The sequence below is a fragment of the Lithobates pipiens genome, unplaced genomic scaffold (assembly GCF_037356315.1).
Source record: "Lithobates pipiens isolate NorthernLeopardFrog02 unplaced genomic scaffold, aLitPip1_a1.2 Scaffold_23, whole genome shotgun sequence".
Taxonomy (NCBI): Eukaryota; Metazoa; Chordata; class Amphibia; order Anura; family Ranidae; genus Lithobates; species Lithobates pipiens.
In genome coordinates, this window is record NW_027507785.1 from 252,931,589 (window position 1) to 252,958,450 (window position 26,862).

The 26,862-nt window shown below is 40.7% G+C and overlaps 1 protein-coding gene across 12 annotated transcripts in view; it reads left to right on the forward strand.

Moving 5' to 3' along the window:
- The first annotated feature begins 604 nt into the window (after positions 1 to 604).
- The window catches only part of PBX1 (PBX homeobox 1), a 205,490-nt gene continuing 179,232 nt past the window's right edge, over positions 605 to 26,862 (forward strand). For 3 of the 12 annotated variants that reach the window (XM_077453028.1, XM_077453032.1, XM_077453039.1), the window contains exons 1-2: positions 607 to 1,135; positions 14,704 to 14,730. In XM_077453028.1, coding sequence (XP_077309154.1) covers positions 945 to 1,135; positions 14,704 to 14,730 — 218 coding nt within the window. In that variant the 5' untranslated portion in view covers positions 607 to 944. Of the gene's footprint in view, positions 1,136 to 14,703; positions 14,731 to 26,862 lie in introns of all 12 variants that reach the window. The other 9 variants (XM_077453030.1, XM_077453040.1, XM_077453036.1 and 6 more) reach the window with 6 other exon arrangements.

Below are 26,862 nucleotides of genomic sequence, written 5' to 3' on the forward strand. Positions count from 1 at the left end.
GGCGGTGAATATTAGTAAACAATATTATGTGGCTGAACATTGTGGCGCCCCGGATGATGATTTTTATTTTATTTTTTAATCTGGGGACAATTTTTGAGATTGAATATTTTCTATGTCTGATAGTAAGAATGGAGTTGCTGCCTCTGATGTATATGATATGTTGGGGTAGCTGGGGGGTAGGGGGGTTCTATACACACTCAGTCTAGTGTAAGGGAGACATCAGGGGTCTCTCCCAGCAGCCATGATCTGCCTGCATTGCCTAGAGCAGCACATAGTCCCAGTGATGAGATGCCTGGGATGAGGGATGAGGAGTACCATCATGTGATCCCGGCCGGGGGATTGATGTAGAAATGTCATCATGATGATGTGTATGGAGGAAGCAGGAAGCGGTGTCCGGGCGGTGAAGGGTTAACCCTCCTCTCCTCTCCTCTTCTCTTCCATTCTCCACCTCTGAACCTCACTGATTGACAGCAGAACAGGAGAGGAGGGGGAGGGGAAGCGACCCGCCAGGCCGCCTATCACAGCCCAGAGTAGGCGGCGCCCTGCCCTCCAGCCCTCCAATGTGCGGCGAGTGGGCGGGTCCCCCGGTCTCCATTCTGTGCCGTGTGTCAGTTGTAGAGGAGAGAGGGCTAGACACAGGAGGGGAGGGAGGAGGAGAAGAGCACAGCCGAGTCCAAACAAAAGCAGGACACCGAGCGAGCGAGCGAGAGAGAGAGAGAGAGAGAGCGGAGTGGAAGTTGGCAGCCTCGGTCCAGACCCCACCCTCCGGGAGAGCGATCCGTGCCAGGCTCCCTCCGATCCTACCCCCCTTCCCCACCGCCCCCTGCCCCGACACCGCCGCCCGCCACCGCTGGAGCCTCTCCGGATCTGGACGGATTGGTGCGCCTTGGGATTATCGGAGCCACAACAAAGGAGAAGAACAATAAGAGTTGTGATCGGAGGAGATGGATGATCAGCCCAGGCTAATGCACAGCCACCCCGGGGTGGGGATGGCCGCTCACCCCAGCCTGTCCCAGCACATGCAGGATGGCACCGGGGCCAACGAGGGGGAGGGGGGCAGGAAGCAGGACATCGGGGATATATTACAGCAGATCATGACCATCACCGACCAGAGTCTGGACGAGGCACAGGCCAGGTGAGCGATTCTACCATACACACTGCGATCTGTACCATGGATAGGGCTCACCCCTCCCCCTCACTATTCCATATGTGTCCCCCTATACCATGTCCTCCCCTCCCCCATCACACCTGGCCAGTCCCCCCCCCAATATATATCCATCTCTGATGTCCCCTCTGGGTTTTATGTCTGGCCAGCTATAGAGCCATCTAGGTACAGGAAAAAGTTGTGGTGGTCGGTGAATAAGTGGTGACTTTCTTGGTGGTCGGTGAATAGGCGGTGTGTGCGCCGGTCAGGTGGGGAAAGTTTGATGTGACTATATAAAGTGTCAGGATCCAGCGACTGGTAAAGTTTTAGTAGCGTCATAGAAGTACTATGGAGGTCAAGTGACTGCCAGGCCTGTGATGGTGACTGGAAGGTGTGGAGTCTGCCTGCCTCCCAGGGTGAGGGATGGATAGGCACCGCCGGGCACAGGCTGGACCCCTGGTGCCCAACTTAAGGCCCAAGGGCCACATCTGCAGGCGGAAGTCCATGTTTCCCTATTCCAGGGATCTCTAGCAGGCCCTTGTAAGGTGTTTGCAGTATATGACTTACTCCTAAAGCATGTCTTCAGTCTTTAATAACTCCTTGCAGCCCCCGACCATCTCCCGTAGCGTGCCCGTAGCCCCCGACCATCTCCTGTAGCGTGCCCGTAGCCTGAGAATCTCTTGCTGTGTGCCTGTAGCCATTGACCAACTTCTTGCCACATGCTGATAGCCCTTGACCGCCCTTTTCCCTTGTGCTGGTAGCCGCTGGCCTCCTTTTTTTTTTTTTTTTGGCCACAAACCGCGGCCCCTGACCATCTTCTTCGTGCCGCTAGCCCCTGACCATCTTCTTCGTGCTGGCAACTCATAACCGATTTTCTTCTTCTTGCCGCGTTCCGGTAGCCTCTGACGCATTTCTTCTTCTGCTTGCCGCGTGCCGGTAGCCCCTGACGCTTTTCTTCTTGCCGCGTGCCGGTAGCCCCTGACGCTTTTCTTCTTGCCGCGTGCCGGTAGCCCCTGACGCTTTTCTTCTTGCCGCGTGCCGGTAGCCCCTGACGCTTTTCTTCTTGCCGCGTGCCGGTAGCCCCTGACGCTTTTCTTCTTGCCGCGTGCCGGTAGCCCCTGACGCTTTTCTTCTTGCCATGTGCCGGTACACCCTGATGCTTTTCTTCTTGCCATGTGTCGATAGCCCCTGACGCTTTTCTTCGGTAGCCCCTGACGCTTTTCTTCTTCTTCTTGCCGCGTGCCTGTAGCCCCTGACGCTTTTCTTCTTCTTCCCGCGTGCCGGTAGCCCCTGACGCTTTTCTTCTTCTTCTTGCCGCGTGCCGGTAGCCCCTGACGCTTTTCTTCTTCTTCTTGCCGCGTGTCGGTAGCCCCTGATGCTTTTCTTCTTCTTCTTGCCGTGTGCCGATAGCCCTTGCTGCGTGCACGCTTGAGGCCCTGCTATATCAAGAAAGTTGACCACCACTGGTCTAGAATGTAAACAAAAGTACTGTTTCCCTTCAGGTAGATGTCATCTTTGACACATGACTACTTAGGACAGGTGGTAGTCCTGGGACAAGGTGTGCATAGTTTACCGTGCCTAAGAGTCCCCATCCACATTACTATGTGACTGTACAGGCCTTTGCACTACATCATTGTTGGTCTGAAAGATTGTACCGTCAGATTGTAATATGAGTGGTGAGCTCAGATATCTAAACCTCCAATGGAGCTGTACAGAATAATACTAGAACAGACATGTTCTGTGCAATGATGATAAAAATAGGTTTACTACTAAGAGCAAATCTACTCCAAGTGATGTAATTACACTTCCTCAACTTTTCACCAAGAGCTCTAAAAAAAAAAAAAAAAAAGTTTTCAAAGTCTGCCACATCCAACAAAATCTCATTGTTACCTGTAGTGTATTGGGGGATTTCAGTCGTTGACCTCACACTTAATGGAATGATGTCACCTAATGTGATGGAAAAACATTCAGTGGTTTACCGGGGCCCCGAATCACCGATATCTGAAGGAATAACTTCACTCTTCATGAGCACGTTATCCTTGTTCAGAGAATGGGAGCTGTTCAGCTGACCTCTAAATATATTCCAGTGTTTTTTTTTTTTTTTGCCTTTCCATTTTAGGCTTTACCGTCTGCTGCGCTAGGCCTTTCAGTGTGCATTCCTTTTAGCTTGTCAACGCAACGGCATTGTGTCTCCTACGGGCCTTCCTTCGTGGTGTAGGCAGCTCTTGTTTTACAGTCCTCCAGATGAAATGATACATTTGGTTCCAGGATGCATGCTGTAGTAGGAGGTTCACAAAACACACCGATCGCTATTCCCCCACGCCTCTCCTATATTGGTGAAAAACATTCAGCATTGTCAGATTTTGTTTAGTTTTTTATATATCATCATCTTTGGGATGGAACTTAAATAAAAAATAGTATAGCTCGTACTTGCAGGAAAATGATAGTGCCTTAAATCTGGGTCAGGAGTTTAGGCGTCTTGTAATAAATGACATTTTATGGGTACTGTCGTAAAACAAACAACTCCATGCTATTTTTATAGTGTATATAATGCCTTTGTAATATACTGTGCCGGGATATTTATTACAGATACAATCTAATAAGTGAGTACTGTAATTACAATCTATTAAAACATATTTTCTTTTTATTATTGTAAAGTGTAGGGCACGTGTAATGATCTCAGTAATCAATAAAATATATTCCAGTTTTTTGTGGAGGGATTTTAGGATTTTCCAACTTACTTTTGACCCACACAGTCTTTAGGGACGTTGCAACAGGCAGTGTCTGCATGGGTTTCTATGGCGTTCTCATGCCGCCGGTTACACGTCCCATTTTTCATCACGGTGATCGGTGGTTGTTGATCACTTTGTCATTGGTGTCTTCGTTAATTCACTCACTGTGTCATTTGTTGGAAGTCAACCGCGATTTTGAATGACGCTGAAGTTGGACCACGGTGTGAAGGAGCCATAAGGGCCGATATGAGCTACGATGGCAGTTTAATTGGCTGTCATTAGAAATAGACATAAAATTGATACATCCATTATTTATATATTTTTCTTCTTCTTATATTATATATTTTTTTTTTTTATTTTTTTTTTTTTTACAAGTTGACAATCATGCACTGTATAAAATCTCTTGGATTTTTTTTTTCCCATTACAGTGCTCTAGCTGGCCAAATTATACACATTATAACACATTTTATAGTCGCTTGTTACTATAACCTTGATTGTAACTAATTGTTGCACTTTTATGCCTTTAAAAAAAAAAAAAAAAAAAAAAAAGGCTTACTTTGCTTCTCTTGGGTTATAGCAAAAGTGTTTAAAAAAAAAAAAAAAAAAACAAAAAAACTCTAAAGGACTTGTACACCAAATCCGTGATAGATTTTTATGTTTTAATCTACATAATTATTACTGCAAGCCGAGCAAGAGCCTGGCTATGATGAATGAAAGCCTAGCCACATGAGACCCACTATGGACAAAGCACAACAAAGCATCGTATTGCATCCTTACTGCGTTCTGTGCGATGTGCAAAACATTATTGATTTTGATAGCAGAGAGCATTTAATATAGGATAAGGATTCTTATTGTAACACCCACAAAGCAGCTCTTGGTAAAATCACATTACAGAGCAACTTTACAAGCAAACCTACGTATATGCCTTCAATACATTGCTGTACTAGAAGCCAGGCGTAATGTTAGGAATCCAGTACTTTATTTTAGGTATTGAGTTTATAAGAAATGGCGTTACTTATTTCAGACCTCCCATATAACAATGCAATGGGTGCTTTGTGTTTTTATAATACTAGATTTGGTACATCGGCATAGAGCTTTTGTGCAAAGCTTACAGTCTACAACTTGTTTTTATAATTAAAGTATCTACAGCCAGAGCACTCTGCATTTACCTAATACAGCATACAAGGATTTAATCGAAGACATACTTTTTTTTTATTTTATTTTTTTGCATGGATGTTGTAAACCTATACACACCATATTGGAAAAAATAATTTAAAGTGTGTGTGTGTGTGAGACAAAATAAATCATTTGCATGTTAACTAATGTATTTATCCATGAAAAGATTGTGAAAATAAATTTGTTTAAAAAAAAAATAATTTTTACAGAATGCACTTATTTTTTTTTTTTTTTCATAGAGCTAAAAACATTTTAAACAGGATTTTTCGACAGCAGGTAGAAAATAAATGGGCATAGGAAAATTACTATATAATTGTGAATAATTTAAGAATATAATTAATTGGCCTGGTCCGTACAAGATCAACGTGTGGGTTTTTGTGAGCTGCGTGCGCTCTGTATTGTAAATGGTCTTCTGGATTTCCTGTGGTGTGGGTGGTATTTATTTATTTTCTCATAATGGTGAGTTGTGCGATTTTTATTTTATTTTTTTTAATGGTTAAATTACATGGAATGACACGTTTCAGGCCGCTAAGGTTTTTAGATAATATATATATATATTTTTTTTTTCTAAGCTGTCGGCAGAAATGACCAAATCCATATTGTTTGTGGTAGGCTGACGTCCAGACTTGTGTCATGCAACTCAGTGTAAACCAGTTTAGGGTTGTCATGTGGAGGGCTTGTTTGTGGCTGCTGTAAATGAGTCGGGATGTGGTAGAACGCACGGCCCATAGAGGTTTGTCACAGCACTGTGCTGTCACACACATTGCATAATCCATGTGGATCTGTGTTACTTGCAGATGCGTGTAGAAATATATTTTGGAATATGCAGAGGGGGGATATAGGCCCGAGGAGCCAGGTAGCCTGAAAAATACGGTATATCTATTGCCAATGGAAGACCTCTTCCAGATTGTAAATGATATAATTCCATCTACCTCTAGTGTAATTTATTACAGGTATATTAGTCCCTGACCTGAAGGAGCTTACAATCTAAGGTCCCCATAACACATATGAGGGCCAATTAACCTACCAACATGTCTTTGGTGTGACAGAGGAAACCATAGTACCTGGAGAAAACCCACACAAGTACAACCAACTCCCGTACATATGGTGTCCTGAATAGAGTCAAGCTGGTGACCCCAGTGCTCCAAAGCCACTAAGCCATCCATGTAATGTATACACGAGGTTAATGCAGACTATTTAAATATCTGTGAGATAAAGGGAAAAATCCATATAGAGGTCACCTTTATTGGACTTCCCGCTTTGACCTTCTAAAAGACATTTCTTATGTATTTCCTGCATCATCGGCCTTTGCATATATGTGTATATCTACCTCTCCACATATCTTTTAAAAGCTTATTTAATGACTGTCAGCTTTGCACGATTAAAAAAATTCTAGCCATGTCTGGCCTGGAGAAGGGATACTAATACTGAACCAGCGAGGTAGCGCTCAATGCATTCATTTCTGTAGACTTCTTGTGAAGGTACAATTGGCAACGTACCACTCCGTTACTATTATGTCTTGGGTTAAATAAGGCCAGCTGTCCAAACGTAAAGATTTGTATATTTCAGGACTTCGGGCCAATTCACACTGACTTGCACTAAAATACATGTACATTTCCAACCATTTTAGTCACGTTTTAATGCTTGCTGATGTAGTTTGACGTACATTTTGCATTATAATGCAACGTTATGGTGTAAATAGGACACATTGGTAATTGCTGTTCAGGTGACCTTCTGTTAATCTGCGTTTTTACAGCTGCATATAAAAAAAAAAAAAACCCACACTGGTATGAATTGGCCCCTTTTAATGTGCATGTTCTGGGCTTGTTGATGTGAGTGTTCTTTAGGTACTTCTCTAACCACAGTTCAGGAACATACTGGCAGGTCAATCGGTATCTGAATAGGTTGGTCATAGAGTGCGCGGGCATGTGTATGACTATAGAAGGCTCTACTGAAGTACCCAATGATGTGTGAATGGCAACAGACAATTTGTAGAGTATTGTGCAATGTGGCCATAGTAATATCAAATTCTTGACGTTGGGTTGCTTATATTGTCAGGGCTGGACAAATGCTGGAGACAAGTAATAACTTCTTCTAAATAAGATATACCTGGAGCGCTTTTTTTTATATATTTATTTTTTTTTTTTTTTTTTTTTCTGTTGCTGTCCATATTGGCACGTGCACATTGGCCTCTTAAAAAGCATCTGGCTTCTAAATTTTGACCCCTCCCCTTCTTCCCCCTTTTTTTTTTTTTTTTTTCTCCCTTTTTGCCTGTGTGGATTTTGTTTCTTTTAGGTAAAGAATTTGGAAGTGGATGTCCATTTGAATACAATACATGTATTGTATGCACATTTTGATGTACAGTTGTTGAAGCATCAACTGCCTGTGCTGTTACATGACCTCACAGTACTTCTAACGCTGGAGTTGATTTTCTAAAATTGGAGTGCAAAATCTGGTGCAGCTCTGCATTGTAGCCAATCGGCTTCTAACTTCAGCTTCTTTGGTTTCTATCCAGAGCTGCATCAGATTTTGCACTCTCTAGTTTTAGTAAATCAACCCCACTGATGTTACAAAAGAGACCTGATTAGCGAGTCTGCGGTCATATCCTTCACAAATGGAAGTCATTTTTATCCCTTCCAGTAATTAAATACCAATCGCAATCCTATGGGAACTAAATCTAAAATTTAATTTCAGAAAATAATAGCAACACTTAGAACGAAATGCAACAAACTCCATAAAATACATCTTGTGACTTTTCTCTCCTCCATGCAACCTGTAGCATTGTTGGAAACTTTCACCTGCATTCACTTTAGTTGAACAAAGTATGGCAGGGTTACCACTTATTCAGATGAATTTATATTTTAGCTCCAGTGTATTGTGTGTTTTTTTTTTTTTTTTTTTTTCCTGATGTACAGCAATTGCCAGGTGACCAATTAAGTAGTCCGATGAAAACTAAAGTTGCGGTCTGGTGCTTTTTGGTCAACAGAATTAACTGGACTCACTTTTGTATAAATACCTAAATGGTCCAAGTAATAAGCTCAGTGCAAAATGGTTCACTTAAACATCATCACAAAAGACATTAGGGCACTCTGCCAATTTGAATAAAATATCTTTAGGGCTCATTCACCCGGTGTGAGTCCTAAGAGTTCAGTTCACATCACTTCTCTAAAGTTGCATGTGCGGGAAAAAATTTGGCGTGCTGCATTTTTAAGCAGCGCTGAGTGTTGTGATGCACTTCACCGCAACATGGTGGAATGCATAATTCCGGTTAAACTTTGCAACATCTTGAGAAAGTTAAAAAAACAAAGTAAACTGTGGGGTGGGTCACTACAATGTATCAGCACTGTCACCAATGGTTGCAGTATAATGCAGCCGCTGGTGTAAATGCCCCCTACACCTTGTGTATAGAAAGGGGGGGATATATATCTCTATCTAATAAAATATATATATATATATATATATATATATATATATATATATATATAAAAAAAAAAAATGTTATAGTATGTTTTTATTGTCAAAGATGTTGCATCATATTTTCCACAGGGACTTTCTCTAACATTGGTTTCTAAGTGTCCAAGATTGTACGGTTTTGATCTAGGGTATTAGGCAACTGCATTTTGTGGATCAGGAAGGATTTTTTATTTTTTTTTTCCTCTGGAATCTAATTGAACATTGGTTTATAGGGGGTTGGTTGACTGACTTCTTATTGCTCAACTGTGGGTTTAGAACTTTTTATGGTTTGAACGTATCTTTATTTTTATTTTTTTTTGCCATTTATTTTTTAAATTTTTAAGTAAATGCATTACCAAATTTCAGACTTGTGTAGCTACTTTGGTAAATAAAATGTTAAAGATATTTATAATATATATTTAAAGAAATTTTTAAATCTCTTGCATAGACAAAAAATAGATTTTTTTATTTTATTTTTTTTATATTGTTTTCATGAAATAGCTATTCGGCCTATGAAATATTTTATTTCTCAGTACTTGTTACTTTATCTCATGGATCCTTATTTATTCTTCTGGAATGGCATCTTTTTTCTGTTATATTTATTTTATTTTTTTTCCTTCAGTAGATATCTCCCAGACCCTGACAGTTAATGCCAGCCATAAGATAGCAGTATTTCTTTGAGTGGGAATCTGTGCAGGAGTCTTTGCAAATTGACTTTACAAAAAGGCAGCCAAAAAATCTATAATATATTGTACATGCTGAGAATTTAGCTAATATGAACCTTTAGTGAATTGAAAGCTTTATTTTTGGCTGCAAGAATTGGTAAACAACGCACAGTAAAGAAATAATGGCATGTGCTAGGCTTTAGTGAATTGATCCTACATAGATGTGTGGGAGGGCCCTTTCCCATCACTGAAAGCATCCGCTTTCCTCTCGCTGATTATAGAATTGCATGTCTGTAGCAAATTTCCGACTTTTATTTTTTTTCCCCCTTTATTCTATTACCCTATTGTCCTATATTATTATTATTATTATTATTATTATACAGATATTTTTTATTTATACAGTGCTTTACAGAATAAAGGAGACAGTACAGTTAAGGTGGGTACAGACTAAGAAAATCGGGTGAACGATTGTCCAGCTTTCCTTGATGTTTCACAGCAAGTTGGAACCGAGGAGGGAACTATTGTTCGAAAATTCTTGGCGAGAGAGAGCGATTTTTTTTTTTATATATATATATATATATATATATATATATATATATATATATATATATATATATATATATATATATATATAATATTCTGATTTTTGTTGTATGAAAAATACACATTAAACGTATATTGTGTTCACGTACAAGACAATTTGGAATTTGTTCCTTTTGGAAAGTCTGAATTGGATGTCAAAAGTTATGTACACACTATACGAAAATCAAATGATCGAGCCTCGTGCGGAATTTGTCTTGTTTTTTATTTATTTTTCCCCTTTTACTGTGTACCCTACTTTACAATACATTTTTAAGATGAGATTAGGGGGGCTGACTCCTGAGAGAACAATCTAAATGGGAAGGGCAGGTGATTTTATTTTATTTTTATTTTTTTTGTAATAACTGTGGGGATGGGAAGATGGAGGTAAAATGTCAGTTGTGGATAGAGGTAGGATAGGTTTTACTGAGGAGATGAGTTTTGGGAATTGCTTAATGTGGAAGTATCTAAAAGACAGGCATTGCCACCAGAACAAGAACCCTTGTATTTTAAATGCTGATTCAGGGCTCATTCATACTTTTGGCAATGGGTTATTCAGCTTGTGTTGCAAAAATTTATGATGAAGGTAGAAGATCCCAACTATACACCATACTATGGAAAGAACTGATCTCTATCAATGGGTGATGAAGTGACACAAATGTTTGGCTCTGTTTATAGAACATCAGTACTACTGCTTTGACAAAGGGGACTGAAGGTGGCCCTGAATCATTGCCTAAGTTTGGGAATTGGTAAAAACTCCCTGTTACTTTGGTGGCATTCATATCTTTTATATATCACTGATCAATGCAAGCAGTGTGAACCAGCGCACTGAATGCTTTCACATTAAAGGCTAACTGTACCAATATGGCTGTTTAAAAAAAATAAAATAAAATTGGGGAGGACACAAATATAATTACACACACACACACTGACTGCCTTGCAAAAGTATTCCCCCCCCCCCCTTGGCTTTTTACCTATTTTGTTACATTACAGCCTTGTTTGTTTTTTTTTTGTTTTTTTTTATCTGAATTATGTGATGGATCAGAACACAATAGTATATTTTGAAGTAGAATTAGAAAAAAGTATACCTAAAAATATTTTTCAGAAATAAAAACAAATGTGTATGTATTCACCCCCTTTGTTATGAAGCACATAAAAAGCTCTGGTGCAACCAATTGCCTTCAGATGTCACATCATTTAGTGAAATGATGTCCACCTGTGTGCAATCTAAGTGCCACATGATCTGTCATTACATATACACACCTTTTTAAAAGGCCCAAGAGGCTGCAACACCTAAGCAAGAGGTACCACTAACCAAACACTGCCAGGAAGATCAAGGAACTCTCCAAACAAGTAAGGGTCCTTTCACACGGGGCGGATCAGTTCTGATCCGCCCCGTGGATGTCCGTTTGCTCAGCGGGGATCACTCCGCCGATCCCCGCTGAGCAGGGAGATGACAGGTCTGTCTCCGCACACTGTGCAGGGACGGACCTGTCACAGCGCCGCTCTCCCCTATGGGAGATCGGATGACGACGGACCGCAGTGCCCGTCGTCATCCGATCCGATCCGCAGACGGATGGAAAAATAGCTTTTTCCTCCGTCACACTTTTTCGGATCGGAGCGGGTCGGATGTCAGCGGACATGTCACCGCTGACATCCGACGCTCCATAGACCTCTATGGAGCACCCGTTCAGGTCCGCCTGAAAAACTGACAGGCGGGCCTGAACGGGACGTTAGTGTGAAAGGGGCCTAAGTGGTGAGAAGTACAAGTCCGGGTTAGGGTTGTGTTTTTTTTTTTTTTTTTTTTTTTTAAATAAATCTTTGATCCCTAGGAACACCATCAAATCTTTCATAACCAAATGGAAAGAACATGGCACAACAGCAAACCTGCCAAGAGACGGGCGTACACCAAAAATTGCTGACCAGGCAAGGAGGGCATTAATCCGAGAGGCAGCACAGAGACCTAATGTAACCCTGGAGTATCTGTACATAAGATGACAATAAGTCTTACGCTCCGCAGAGTGGCCAGAAGAAAGACATTACTTTCAGCAAAAAGCAAAATGGCACGTTTTGAGTTTGCGAAAAGGCATGTGGGAGACTCCCAAAATGTATGGAGGAAGGTGCTCTGGTCTGATGAGACTAAAATTGAACTTTTTGGCCATCAAAGAAAATGCTATGTCTGCGCAAACCCAACACATCACATCACCCAAAGAACACCATCCCCACAGTGAAACATGGTGGTGGCAGCATCATGCTATGGGGATGTTTTTAGCAGTCAGGACTGGGAAACTGGTCAGAGTTGAGGGAAAGACGGATGGTGCTAAATACAGGGATATTCTTGCGCAAAACCTGCACCACTCTGTGTGTGATTTGAAGCTAGGACAGAGGTTCACCTTCCAGCTGGATAATGACCCCAAACACACATCTAAAACAACACGAGTGGTTTAGGGGGAAACGTATATGTGTTGGAATGGCCTAGTCAAAGCCCAGACCTCAATCCAATAGAAAATCTGTGGTCAGACTTTAAAGATTGCTGTTCACAAGCGCAAACCATCCAACTTGAAGGAGCTGGAGCAGTTTTGCAAGGAGGAATGGGCAAAAATCCCAGTGGTAAGATGTAGCAAACTCATAGAGACTTATCCAAAGCGACTTGGAGCTGTGATAGCCGCAAAAGGTGGCTCTACAAAGTATTGACTTTATTGACTTTAGGGGGGTGAATAGTAATGCACATTGACTTTTTCTGTTTTGTCCTCTAAGAAAAAAAAAAAAAAATCTTCAAAGTTAAAGCAGTAGTAAACCCGCAAATTTTTTTTTTTTTTTGTTTTTTTTTTTAAACCTGCAAAGCAAAAGGCATAATGAGCTAGTATGCACCGCATACTAGCTCTTTATGAAATACTTGCCTTAGAACGAGGCCCCGACATCTGGCCCGATCCACGCAGAGGGAGCTGACATGCTCCCTCGGCGTTTCTTCCGGGTATCGCGGCTCCGGCGCTGCGAGTGGCCGGAGTCGTGATATCGTCACTCCCGCGCATGCGCGCGGGAGATTTCATTCCGGCCGGTCGGCCACTGCCGGATTTTCAGGCCGAGAATCCCCTTGTGCGCATGCGCCGCTGCAGTCAGCGGCGCATACCGAGGGGAATATCTCTCAAACCGTACAGGTTTAGGAGATTTTTTTTATTTTTTTACCTACAGGTAAGCCTTATTATAGGCTTTCCTGAAGGTAAAAGTTAAAAATTTGAGTATACAACCACTTTAAGTTGTGGGTGTGTTCTGTTAATTAAATGATGCAAATCCTCAAACAATCCATGTTAATTCCAGGTTGTGAGACAACAAAACATGAATAATGCCAAGGGGGGGGGGGGGGGGGGAATACTTTTGTAAGGAAGTGTGTATGTATGTATGTATGTATATATATCTCTCTACACAAGCCATATTGAATTTAAATGTTGTTAGAAAACATAAATTTTATCTGTATTGATCTATTTTACTCTTCAATTTAATATAAGATAATATAAGATAAGCCATAGAGATATAGCTATATGGAGCAAATTGGAATTAATCTCTCAACTGATCTAACCACAGTAAGCTGATTGGTTGATGTAGGTTCCTTCACGTGGCATATTATCTTTGCACTGATACAGAAGGTCTAATATGTACATAAACAAAGCAGGAACATTAGGTAAGGTTTTATTTGCTCATTTCACACTTCTAAGAGCAAGTTCCTTTGTACCATTTCCATTACAGTTCGCCTGCATACAGTAAAACCTTTTTTCATTTTTGCTCCCAGTTAGTCCTGTTATTAATTTTGAGTCTGAAAGGAACACTGACTATTGAAAGGGGCGTAAATTACTACAAAAAATAGTCAACTCCCCTGTTCTATAAAGGCTGCTTTTAGTCCGTCGTCTTAATTCAGGGTAACCTATGATTTCTTGTTGTGTGATCACCAATGCCTAGAAAAATGTTTGGCCTAAATTGCACTATTTCTGTTCTCTAATATTCTACCATTACCTTGTATGGATGTGCATGGTGAACTGTGTAAAGGGCAGCTTCGAAGCATGTCCCCTTCCTTTTTTTTATTTTCTTTTTTCTTTTTATTATTTGCCTTACAGGCTAGAGTAAAAATATAATTCACTTTTTTTCATAAACCTTTTTAGTTGATAGTACTATATATATTATAAAAATGTGCATTTTATATATTTACTCTAGCCTGTAAGGCATTGCATCCTCGAACAGCAGCTCATGGATGCAATGCCTGGATCCTGCAGACTCTCAGATGCTCACCAGCGCCCTCGCAGTTTATTGAGAATTTCATCGGTCGCGGAGGCCGCCGATACTTGTAATTCAGTCATAGACCTCTATGAATAATGTGGGTGGAGCCCTGCATGTCTGTGCTGTTGGTTTTTTTTTTTTTTTTTTTTTTTTTTTAAATTCTGACATTTTCTGAGAAGATCCCCCTACCCGCTGTCACGGGGGGGGGCAGCAGAGGATAGGAGACAGGAGCTGGAACATGTTACATGTTCCAAAGGTGAAGTTTATTCTTTAACTTGTTTTTATTTCTGCAGCTACTCCCCTGCAGATTTTTTGTAAACGCAGGTAGGTTTGCTAATTCAATCATTTTTCTGTAGATAAAGTAATCTGTTTAATACCGTGTGCATGTCTATACCCATGTTTAATTTAAAAGCTTGTAAAATGGTCAGCCTGTGCATGCACACCTGACTGTCTTTACATGAGTTTAAAGTGAACCTGTCTTTACCAATACAGGGAACGTTACAGATTTTTATTTATTTTTTGTTACTGTCTCCTTCCCCCTAGAGGCACATACTTACTTTTTCTTTACACCCCCCACTGCCCTGTTCAGCGCTGGGAGTGGGAGAAGCAGACCTGTGTTCACTATAAGTCGTATGCTCCTCCACACTCAAAAGTGCCAGTTATTTTCTTTCTTTCTTCCCAACAGCTGCATGGATCGGCAGGAGCGTGAAAGGTAAGGTGACTATACTGCTTGGGAGATGGGGATTTGAAGCAAACCTGTGGTTTGCCCTGCAAGCCCTTTATGGCTAGTTTTTCTTGCCAGAAAAAGTTAGTTCTTTTAATTCCTAAGCAGCTAGAAGACAATACTTGTCATGTTTCCTCAATTTATTATTTTTTAATTTTTTTTTTTTTTTTTTTTTTTTTAGCTTGTAGGATTTAGCTTTTATTTATTTTTTGAGAGGCAAAAATAAGCTAAAACCATTGCTTATCCCTATGCCGTTTCTCTACATCACTTGTAATAAGTGTTTAACTGCATAGTTTTAATCATTGAGTAACCGCAACTGTTTGATATATAGATAGGTATTATCTATAATATATCTAAAAAAAAAAAAAATGATAGACCTTTTTTTTTTTTTTTTTTTTTTTTATTGAAAAATAAAATAAAATTAATACCACTTTTGTTAGAATGTTTTGAATATGGCTGATTAGCTCCTAAATGATAATTTCATCCAATTGGCCCTTACATGGAAATTGAGTTGTAGTGTCTCCAGCATTTTACAATGAAAATACAGTGGTGTTGGAACTTTCTTCTTTGTGGCAAACGGGGGTTTTTTTTTTTTTTATTTTTTTTTTATTTTGTTTTTTTTTTGTCCTTAAATGACCTACCTTAAACTGGTTGAACGTGGTGTTTGTGATCAAATTTTTTTTCCATCTACTTCAAATGATATCTAAGGATAACAAGTGGACAGTCCATGCATGTGCCTATTAATAGAAAAAAGGTCTAGAGGTAAAAGTAAGCATGAGAGAACGTTGTCTGTCTTGGTTTTGGGTAATCTCATGTCTGCAAAGTACTTAACTGATTCAGCCCCGGAAGAATTTACCCCCTTCCTGACCAGAGCACTTTTTGTGCTTCTGCACTGTCGCTAAGTTGTACCCAAACAAAATTGATGCCCTTTTTATCCCACAAATAGAGCTTTCTTTGGGTGGAATTTGATCGCCTCTATGGTTGTGGGTTCCCCCCTCTATGGTTCTTGCACAGATGTCTATTCAAAGTGTCCCCAAAGTCACCAAAGTAGTCTAGGAACTACTTTTAGTAATCTGTGTGGCACCACAAAGTCAGCAGTAGCTGCCGGTTTGACATGTCAACTCGTGCCAAATCAAGCCCAATGTGATCGTGGCTTTGTGTGGTGTTTAGTGTTTGTACTGATGGGTGGTCATAGACATTGCAGTCTTGGGGCTCTTTCACAAGGGGCAGATCCATGCTGATCCTCCCTGTGGACATCCGCTTGCTCAGCGGGTATCGCTCCGTTGATCCCCACTGAGCAGGAAGATGACAGGTCCGTCTCTGCGCACTGTGCAGGGACGGACCTGTCAGAGCGCCGCTCTCCTCTATGGGAGATCGGATGACGACGGACTGCAGAGCCTGAAAAAGAAGGTTTTTCCTCCATCACACTTTTTGGGGTCGGATGTCAGCGGACATGTCATCGCTGACTTCCGATGCTCCATAGAGGTCTATGAAGTATCCGTTCAGGTCCGCCTAAAAAACAGATGGGGATCTGAACAGATCGTTTGTCTGAAAGAGGCCTTGCACCCAGTCTGATGACTCGTAATTTATTGGGGCACTTGTGACCATCCTAATTCCTCATTATCATTTACTAAAATTTTCCAACATCTGTGCAACCAGGCCAAGATTTTGATACAGAAGTTAATCATATGTGCATTGCTTCAGCCGCAGGGTGGGTTTGATTTAAATCTCTAGTAAAAAGGCTTGATTTAAATCGACTCCTATTTTAAATCATCGTTTTTAAAGGGCAACTGTCATCTGACTCGCTGTTGACTTGCCAAGAGTTCACACAACAAGGTGAGGGACGTGGTGGCAACAGGTGAGTGGATGCCCACTAACAGGTACTGCCATGATGGATCTGAAATGGCAGGTGCTCTTTAACCACTTGCTTACTGGGCACTTAAACACCCTTCCTGCCCAGACCAATTTTCAGCTTTCGGTGCTCTCACACTTTGAATGACAATTACTCAGTCATGCAACACTGTACCCAAATGAATTTTGTGTCCTTTTTTTCCCACAAATAGAGCTTTCTTTTGGTGGTATTTGATCACCTCTGGGGTTTTTATTTTTTGCGCTATAAATGAAAAAAGACCGAAAATTTTGAAAAAAAACGCATATTTCTTTGTTTCTGTGACAGAATTATGCAAATTATTAATTTTTCTTCATAAATTTTGGCCACAATTTATACTGCTACATGTCTTTGGTAAAAATAACCCAAATTAGTGGATATTATTTGGTCTTTGTGAAAGTTAGAGAGTCTACAAGCTGTGGTGCGAATCGCACAAAATTGATCACATCTGATGTACTGGTGACCTATCTCGCTTCTTGTGACCCGAACAAGTCAGGAAAGTACAAATACCCCCCAAATGACCCCTTTTTGGAAAGTAGACATTCCAAGGTATTTAGTAAGAGGCATGGTGAGCTTTTTGATGTTGTCATTTTTTTCCCACAATTCTTTGCAAAATGAAGATTTTTCATTTTCTTTATTTTTCTCCACAAAATTGTCATTGTAATAGGTTATTTCTCTCACGTGGCATGTGTATACCACAAATGACACCCCCCCAAAAAATTCTGCTACTCCTCCTGAGTATTACAATACCACATGTGTGGGACTTTTTCACAGCCTGGCCACATAGAGAGGCCCAACATGCAGGGAGCGCCATCACGTGTTCTAGAAGCATAAATTACACATCTAACTTGTTGACTACTTATTACACTTTTGAAATACCAGGACAATGACACGTGACACTGATGACAGATGGCACTGATACGTGGCAATGATGACACTTATACGTGGCACTGATGACACGTGGCACTGATGACAGATGACACTAATATGTGGCACTGATGACAGATGACACTAATATGTGGCACTGATGACACGTGGCACTAATACGTGGCACTGATGACACGTGGCACTAATATGTGGCACTGATGACACGTGGCACTAATACGTGGCACTGATGACACGTGGCACTAATACGTGCCACCGGTGACAGATGGCACTAATACGTGGCACCAATGACGCGTGACACTGATGACAGATGGCACTGATAAGTGGCATTGATGACACGTGACACTGACAACAGATGGCACGTGACACTGACAGGTGGCACTGATGACAAATGCCACTGATACGTGGCACTGATGACAGATGGCACTAATACGTGGCACTGATGACAGATGGCACTATGTGGCACTAATAACACGTGGCACTGATGACAGATGCCACTTATACGTGGCACTGATGACAGATGGCACTGGGGACAAATGGCACTGACAACAGGTGGCACTGGGGACAGATAGCACTGCGGGCAGGTGGCACTGGGGTGGGGTGGATTGCACTGGGGCGGATGGCACTGGGGCAGGATGGCACTGGGGCAGGATGGCACTGGGGGGGGCATGGCACTGGGGGGGGGGTGGCTCTGGGGGAGGATGGCTCTGGGGGAGGATGGCACTTTTTTTTTTGACTTTTTTTTTTTTTTTTCTTTTTTACACTGACGGCTGCTGCAGCCGTTCTTCTCTCCCCTCTCACACGCTGTCTGTGTGAGGAGGGAGAGCGGCGCTGAGAGATGATCTCATATGTTTACATATGAGATCATCTCCCATTGGACACGCCGATCACGCTGTAAACGGCCGCTGTGATTGGCCGTTTACAGCGATCTGTGTTTGCCTGTCCCCGGGGGACACGGCAAACACAGAACTTCCGCGATGCGCGCCCGCGGCGGCGCGCATTGCGGAAGTAAACACCAGGCCGTCCAGGGACGGCCAGGCGAGGGAAGCCGCCCGCCCTAAAGCCGTCATTCGGCTATAGGGCGGGCAGGAAGCGGTTAAATGTAAGGACCCATTCTCGCTGGTAGTTAGAATTTTTAATATTTACAAACAAAGTGAAGGTTTCCTATTTAGAGTAATAAGCTGTCAGTTTAGTAAAACAGTCATATCGGAAACGATTTTAGGTTAATCACACATACTGGAGAACTACTCAAATTCTTTTACTTAACCACTTAAGGACCAGGCCTCTTTTTTTTCAGATTTGGTGTTTACATGTTTAAAACAGTGTTTTTTTGCTACAAAATTACTTGGAACCCCCAAACATTTTATATATATTTTTTCTAACACCTTAGAGAATAAAATGGCGGTCATTAAAATACTTTTTTTCACACCGTATTTGCGCAGCGGTCTTACAAGCGCACTTTTTTTGGAAAAAAAATCACTTTTTTGAATAAAAAAATAAGACGACAGTAAAATTAGCCCAATTTTTTTTTTTATATATTGTGAAAGATAATGGTATGCCAAGTAAATTGATACCTAACATGTCACGCTTCAAAATTTTGCCCGCTCGTGGAATGGCGTCAAACTTTTAGCCTAAAAAATCTCCATAAGCGACATTTAAAAAATTCTACAGGTTGCATTTTTTGCGGTACAGAGAAGGTCTAGGGCTAGAATTATTGCTCTCGCTCTACCGATCGCGGAGATACCTCACATGTGTGGTTTGACTACCGTTTTTCATATGCAGGCGCTACTCACGTATGCGCTCGCTTCTGTGCGCAAGCTCGTTGTGACGGGGTGTTTTTAAAAACCTTTTTTTTCTTATTTATTTTAATTGATTTTATTTATTTTTAAACTGTTTAAAAAAAATAAAAAATTAAATTTATCACTTTTATTCCTATTACAAGGAATGTAAACATCCCTTGCAATAGAAAAAAGCATGACAGGTCCTCTTAAATATCAAAAAGTCCTCAGATCTCATATTTGGACTAAAATGCAAAAAAAAAAAAATACCTTTTAAGAGGTATGGGCGGAAGTGACGTTTTGATGTTGCTTCCGCCCTCCTATGGTATAGAGACGAGTGGGGGCCGTTACCGAGATATCCCTTTTCAAAAATAGGACGTACATCGGCGTGCGCTGGTCATTAAGTGGTTAATTAAAACAATAACATTGCCAGTGCATGTTATCTCAGCTTGCAGAGCTTGGATTCATGGAAAGTGTTTACCAAAAATGTAAATATTGCAGAATATGCGGCTACATAAATAAGCTCCAATTCATGTTGACTAAACTAAAATATTGATGTATCTTAAATATAACACTTTCTTTAGATACATTTCTACTCCAAAAGCATTTTATTAAATAAGTGATGATCAAAAAAATCATTATTATAAGTTTTATATATATATATATATATATATATATAAAAAATTTTATCCACCCTGTTTAGCCAGTAGTGTGAAACAGAAATGGGTCCCAGTGCTTCAGTCAACAGGGAGATCTCTTCCCACGTGTAATGTATGTATATGTGTAAAATATATATTTCATTATCAAAGACAATATGCACTCCTCGGTTATTAACATGCATGTGGACTGAATAATTAACAATTATGTCTGCCCTCTGATGTAAATGACTAGATTCAATTGTATCCCACTGCTAATCTTAAAACTATCTTGCCCAATTTGTATTTTTATTTTTTTGCCCTCATTACCTGTAAAGGAGAAATCACAGTGGTTCTGAATCATAGCATGTAAACTAAAAATGTAGACAAGATCCAAAAACTGTGATTACTACATGAAAGCTATTCATTTTGAGGCTTTTAGCACCAGAGTAGAGAGTAGAATTGGTGGAGATTTGGTAATTTGCTACCCTAAATTTTAGACTTGATGGGTCGTACTCATCAGCAACTTAGAGGAACTGCAGTCTGCTCACATAATTTGTAATAAAATCATTTTTGCCATTCTGAAGCTTCCCTCCAACCACTTTGCATATTATTTTATACATACTGTGATTCTGTACTTGCTAAAATATGCTGCAGAAATCTCCCTCCACTGAGTCTGGCTGCAACCATTTTAACTGTGCTGTCCCTGCTGCATATTCACTTTCTGGATTTAAACAGAGGCACACCCCAAGCTCTGCAGTCCTGCAGATCTCATTGGCCCTCTTATGACTCCCTTCATGGCATGATGTCATAAGCCTATGCCTTTTACCAGACAAGAAACGGGAAGTGGGCTGTATAGGTTATTTACTGGCAGAAAAAAAAGTTTTATTATCAAACGTAAAAAAAAACAGATTTAATAGTTTAAAAATGTGTCCGAGCCCTGGTTCACATCGGTGCGATTTGACATGTCAAATTACCGGCAATGGCACTGCCCTATCGGTATGATGCCACTCCAATTTCAAAAAGTTTCTGTACTTGTTTTTTTGCGATTTTCGAGGTGTGATTCCCATTGACTTCTGTGCAGAAACCCGCACAGATGTCTGTGAAATTGGGATTTTTTCTTTAATAAAATCCCAATGTGCAAAAACTGCAGGTAAGCTTAAAGCTTTTCAGAAAAAAAAAATGAAAAGGTGAACTAACACCATAACACCACCTCCCTCCTATGCTGTACTTTCCTCTGTAAGTGGTGAGCTGTCCAATGGCTAGACCACTGTTTGGGCACTGACAGTTTATCACCTATGAAAGCAAGTAAAGTGGAAACAGGAGGGTAGACTGTGCGTGGGGTGTTTTCAGGAAAAAAAAAAAGGTGGACTAACCCTTTAACCGCTTCAGCCCCGGAAGATTTTACCCCCCTCCTTCCTGACCAGAGCACTTTTTATAATTTGGCACTGTGTTGCTATAACTGACAATAGCGTGGTCGTGCGACGCTGTACCCCAACGGAATTTGCGTCGTCTTCTTTTTTTTTTTTTTTTTCCCTCACAAATAGAGCTTTTTTTGGTGGTATCACCTCTGCAGTTTTTTATTTTTTGCGCTGTAAACAAAAAAAAAATAGAGCGACAATTTTGAAATAAAAAAATTTTTTTTTTACTTTTTGGTATGAATATCCCCAAAAGTAAAAAAAAAAATCAGTTTAGGCCAATATATATATTTTTAAATTTTTATTTTTGGTAAAAATAACAAGCGTAAATTACAAAAGTTTTATAGCGTCTGCACAATGCTTTTTATTTTTTTGGACTTTGGGCATGTATATCGCGTTCGGTTCTTTAAAAATGCACTGATTACTGTGTAAATGTCACTGGCAGGGAAGGGGTGGTTAACACTAGTGGGCTGTCAAGGGGTTAAATGTATGTTCCCTCAGCATGGTCTAACTGTGTGTGGATGCGAGTGACCAGGAGAGAAGCCATATAGTTTTTCCTACTTTGTAGAAACGATATGTGGCTCCTCTCCTCTGACAGCACAGGGATTTCCTCTGCCGGGGCTCGTGCGCACAATCGCTGCCATGCGCATCAGGGCCCCCTGCCGCGCAGCGGGCGCCCTTTGATGGCTGAAAACAGGTAGGCTGTACCCGTACAGATTTCGCCAGGAGAGCCATTGTGCCGCAGTATGTCTGTGTGACACAAGCCTCAAGTTGTTTTACCTTCAGGTTTCATGTGCACTGCTTTGGTAAACGGACGTTTATGAGCAGTTGGGCATTTTTGCTTTTTAGCAGCCCCTCCTCTGTTTATCTTATCAGTACACGTACACAGGGTCGTTTATAGTCGTTTCTAGGCAGTTGAGTTTAGAATTATTTTTTGGAAAGCAAAACAAACTGCACTCAGGATGAATGTTCATGAGTCATATATATAATGGCTTGTAAATGTGCTCGTGTTTTACCGCGTTTCATTTACAGGTGTTTTTAATGGAGGTACATTTTAGAGGTCGACCGATATATCGGCCGATATTTGCCGTTTTTTAATTAATCGGCATCGGCCGATTGTGCTGATAAAAAGCCGATTTAGAACAGCGGGACTTTGAAATGACTTCTGTAATAGAAGTCAGTGTAAGTTGCCTGAGTCGTCATAGCAACATCTTTCCTCCTCTCTGGGCAGGCTGCCAAGAAAAGAACAGAAAGATACAATGTTTACAATTCTGAATGAATGACATCATCTCAGTGTGTAGAAGTTCTCAGTTTAACCATTTAAAGACAATCTTTTCTGACACTTGTTGCTTACAAGTAAAAATCCTGTATTTTCTGCCAGAAAATCACTTAGACCCCCCAAAAATTATATATATATTTTTAGCAGAGATCCTAGGGAATAAAATAGCGGTTGTTGCAATATTTTATGTCACATGGCATTTGCACAGAGGTCTTTCAAATGCATTTTTTTGGGGAAAAAAATACACTATTTAAAAAATAAAAGTAAAATAAAAACAGTAAAGTTAGCCCATTTTTTTTTTTTTTTTTTTTTTTTTTTTTCGTCCAAAATTTTTGACTACCTGTTTTTATTTAATATAGTTTTTTTTTTTTTTTTTTTTTTTTTTTTTTTAAATCTAAATCATACATACAAGTAAACTGATTGGAGGTTTGTTTTGTTTAATGTAAGAAATTTTCTGTATCACTTATGAAGGCTGCTTTCACACTGGAGCGGGCAGACGTTGATGGTAAAACGCAAGTTTTAGCGGCTCTTTACCATCATTTTAGCGGTGCAATTTGGCTGCTAGTGGGGCACATATAACCCAGCTAGCGGCCAAGGAAGAGGTTAAATGCGCTCATGAAGCACTGCTGCCAAATCGCATTGCTTGCGCTTCGGCAGTGGTGCCCATTCATATCAATGGGCAGGAGTGGTGGAGGAGCGGTGTACACCACTCCAAACGTGCTGCTTGCAGGACTTTTTTTTTAGGATCCTGCCAGCGCATCGCCTCAGTGTGAAAGCACTTTACAGGCGCTATTTTTAGCCCAAAAGCACCTGAAAAACACCCCAGTGGGAAAGGTGTGTTAGATCAAGGGGGATTAAAAAAATAAAAAAAATAAAAAAGGAAAAAAAAAATTAATAAATAAAATAAAATCGGCCTAACATATCGGCCCAAAAAAATCGGCATCATATATCGGCTATCGGCCACCATGATTTCTAAATATCGGCATCGGCCAGAGAAAAACCCATATCAGCCGACCTCTAGTACGTTTTTGACTATTTGAGAAAAAACCCCAAAAAAACTTCTAAACGGAAACACAGCAAAACGGACATTTTCAAACGTCGATTACTATTTGTCATGTTAAATCGTTCAGGAGATGTTTTAAAACGTCCCGTGTACATTAAGCCTAATGCATTCTATGCATTAAGATGAAAAAACACTTCTTTGCTACAACGGCCTGTCGAACATCGCATTGCATTCAAAAGCAAAGTCTTTTGTAACAGGATTGAGTGTTTTTTTTTTTTTTTTTTTTTTTTTTTTTTTTTTTTTTCTGTGTGATGACGTATGTTATTATGCAACATGTAAAATCTTCTTTAAATTTGGTGAGTAGTGGTGACGCCTGCACAATTTTAATTTTATATATGGTGTCCTCAGTCAGATGTGGAATAGAATGACTGATGTTGAATGATATATTATGAACATTTTCTATAACGGAATGTTTAACTTTCCAAGTTGTTGTTTTACTTTGGGGAGTGAATATCCTAGCCGAAAAGGCATTTAAAAAAAGTTTTAAAGTGCCTTTTGGGTCCTAATTTTGGCCAACTGGCTCTTGCATTCATTGTCCATCCTAGTGGTAGGATAACATACCCCTTTCCCTGCTATTATTGGCTATATAGGAGTTCTATATCTTGCATAAAAACACAGATCTTGTGGCTCTCATATGGGACTAGCCTTGGAATATTGTATATTTTCTGTCGTGCGTTTATTGCTTTGTTTACTTTAAAACCCAACTTTGGATTGAGTAGAGAAGGGTAAAGCCAGCTCTTCGCATTTCAATTTCTCTTGTTCAGCCTCTTCTATTTTTTTTTTTTTTTCCACCATACACACTAAAACAGTTTAGATGGAAGAATATACACTGCCAGCTATTGTATTCAGACAACCTCAGCACCCGTGGCTGTCCGAGTACCTGAACAGTGACCTGCATCTGGTAGGGAAAATAACCCGTGTGTGTGTGTGGTGACATTGCGTACTGCCCATGCGCAGATTGTCCAGAGGCATTATCCTACGGGATGCACTTTTTGATAGAACACCGGCGTCACAGGTACAATCTCTCTCCTTTGCAGACAAAAATAACAATTTCAACTCTTCCCCCCACTATCAGAAACCAAAAGAAGGTTTAAGGGCTCGTTCACACGAGAGGCCAGGAAGGGTAAAAGCAGGTGCATTTATTTTTTTGCCCATTTGAAGGGCATTTGGCTGCCCAGGGCTGTGGCTGCAATGCTCCATTTCTTGTCCACGTAAAAAAAAAAAAAAAAAAAAAAAAAAATATTCAACTGCTTGTCCCAGTTCAGCGACACATACTGCCTCCGAATGTGACCCATTTGTTTGTGGGGCCACCCTGCAGCCAAGTTCCATGCACTCGGGTTATGGCACAGTGATTCAAAACTTAGCTTTGATAACTTTCACATTTTACAAGTTTTGCCTTTTTTTCCTATAATTTAAAGCGGAGTTCCATCCAAAAGTGAAACTTCTGCTTTAAGTACTCCTCGCCCCCTGACATGCCACAATTGGCATGTCATTTTTTTGGGTACCCAGTTTTGAGAGGGACTTCCTGTCCCACTTTCTCCTTCTGGCCGTCTAGGCACTCTCCTCCCTGCAATCTTCTGGGACACGTTGCAGGTCCCAGAAGATTGCCTGGCCACTGACCGAGCACGGCGTGACTCGCACATGCGCAGTGCGTGCCCGGCTGTGAAGCCGCAAGCTGTCACGGCTGGGTGCCCACACTTACAATGCCGGTGCTGCAGAGAGGCGGGGGAGAGGAGCGAGGCAGGTTTATACATTAGCCACTAGAGGGGGCTCTTAGTTGCTCAGCTTAATTACAACCATCTCTTTGCAACTCTTTAAATGAGAAATCCGAGTTGGTGAACAATAATAGTGCAGCATACAAAGCAAGGGAGCAAGTATGGTGCCCCATAAACATACACTATTACAAATCGTATACGGAAATATGACTTAAACCATTCCCATACACAGAAAATATTATATACATGTTTATCAAGGAAATATTGTGAAAATGATCCGTCCCCTTCAACCCCTGCCTTTGTAGGACTGTCCTGTATTTTTGAAAGCTACAGAACCATAAATTATATGCCATTTGTCGGTTCCTGATGGAGGGCTAACGGAAGCCTGCAAGGTGCTAATAACCGCAGCATGATTAATGATGATATGTCTCTGTGTGAAATTTCCCCTTTGGTATTTTCTGGCAATGTCCTGGGGCACGAGGCGGTAATAATATGCGTTGTTTTGCCTGCGTTTGACCTGTTGAAAGGGTTTGCTTTTTGTGATGATACTTTTGCTCGATCTGTAACATTTATCTGCAAATTACACACACACACACACACACACACACACACACACACACACCCACACCCACACCCACAGTGGCCTGTATACAGATCTTCGGGATTATCACCTGCTAACGTGTGCCTTTTAGTTTTTGTTTTTTATAGTTTTGCTCAGATTTCGGTTTCATGCACACTGGACATTAAAAAAAGTTATAAAAATGCCAATAGCTTTGCAGTGAGTCTTTCAACGTTTTTGCAATAGCATTTAATAGCATTTTTCTGCATTATCGTTCTTAGCGTAAATTTTTTTATTTTTTTTCAAGAATGGATCAAAAATGTTAAACGCTGTTGAGCGTCATTTTTGAGCGTTTATCAGCGTTAGGCCTCAGGCACACGTTTTTTGTCATTTTTACAGCAGCTGTTTTTGGCTGTAGACGTTTCTTTCTACAGTCATTAAACTCCCCATCATGTTATCCTATGTGTCCATACACACATGGGCTGTGATCAGCAGTTTTGAGCAGTAAACAAAACCCAAAACTAGTGGGATCTGAGAGACTCTTTTCAGCTGATAAACTTTGATAAATGTGGGAAAACTCGCCAGCTTTTCATTTTTTTGTTTCATTGGAAAAAAGGAAAAAAAAAAAAACCCGCTATTGCAAAAAACGCTACTGACGTTTTTATAACGTTATTTTAACGTCCAATGCGCATGAGGCCTTCGAGCGTTTTTTACAGCTGAAAAAACATCTCTCACCTGCTAATTTTGAATCAAAAAGATTGTGGTTACATGGCGAGGTATTCATAATTTTTTAGCCTATGTGAGATTTCTCCTATAAGGCACCCTCCGTACCCAATAGATTAGACTGCATATAAGCGGACAGCCCACTTGGTCCCAAATGCTGAGCCTATTACTTACATC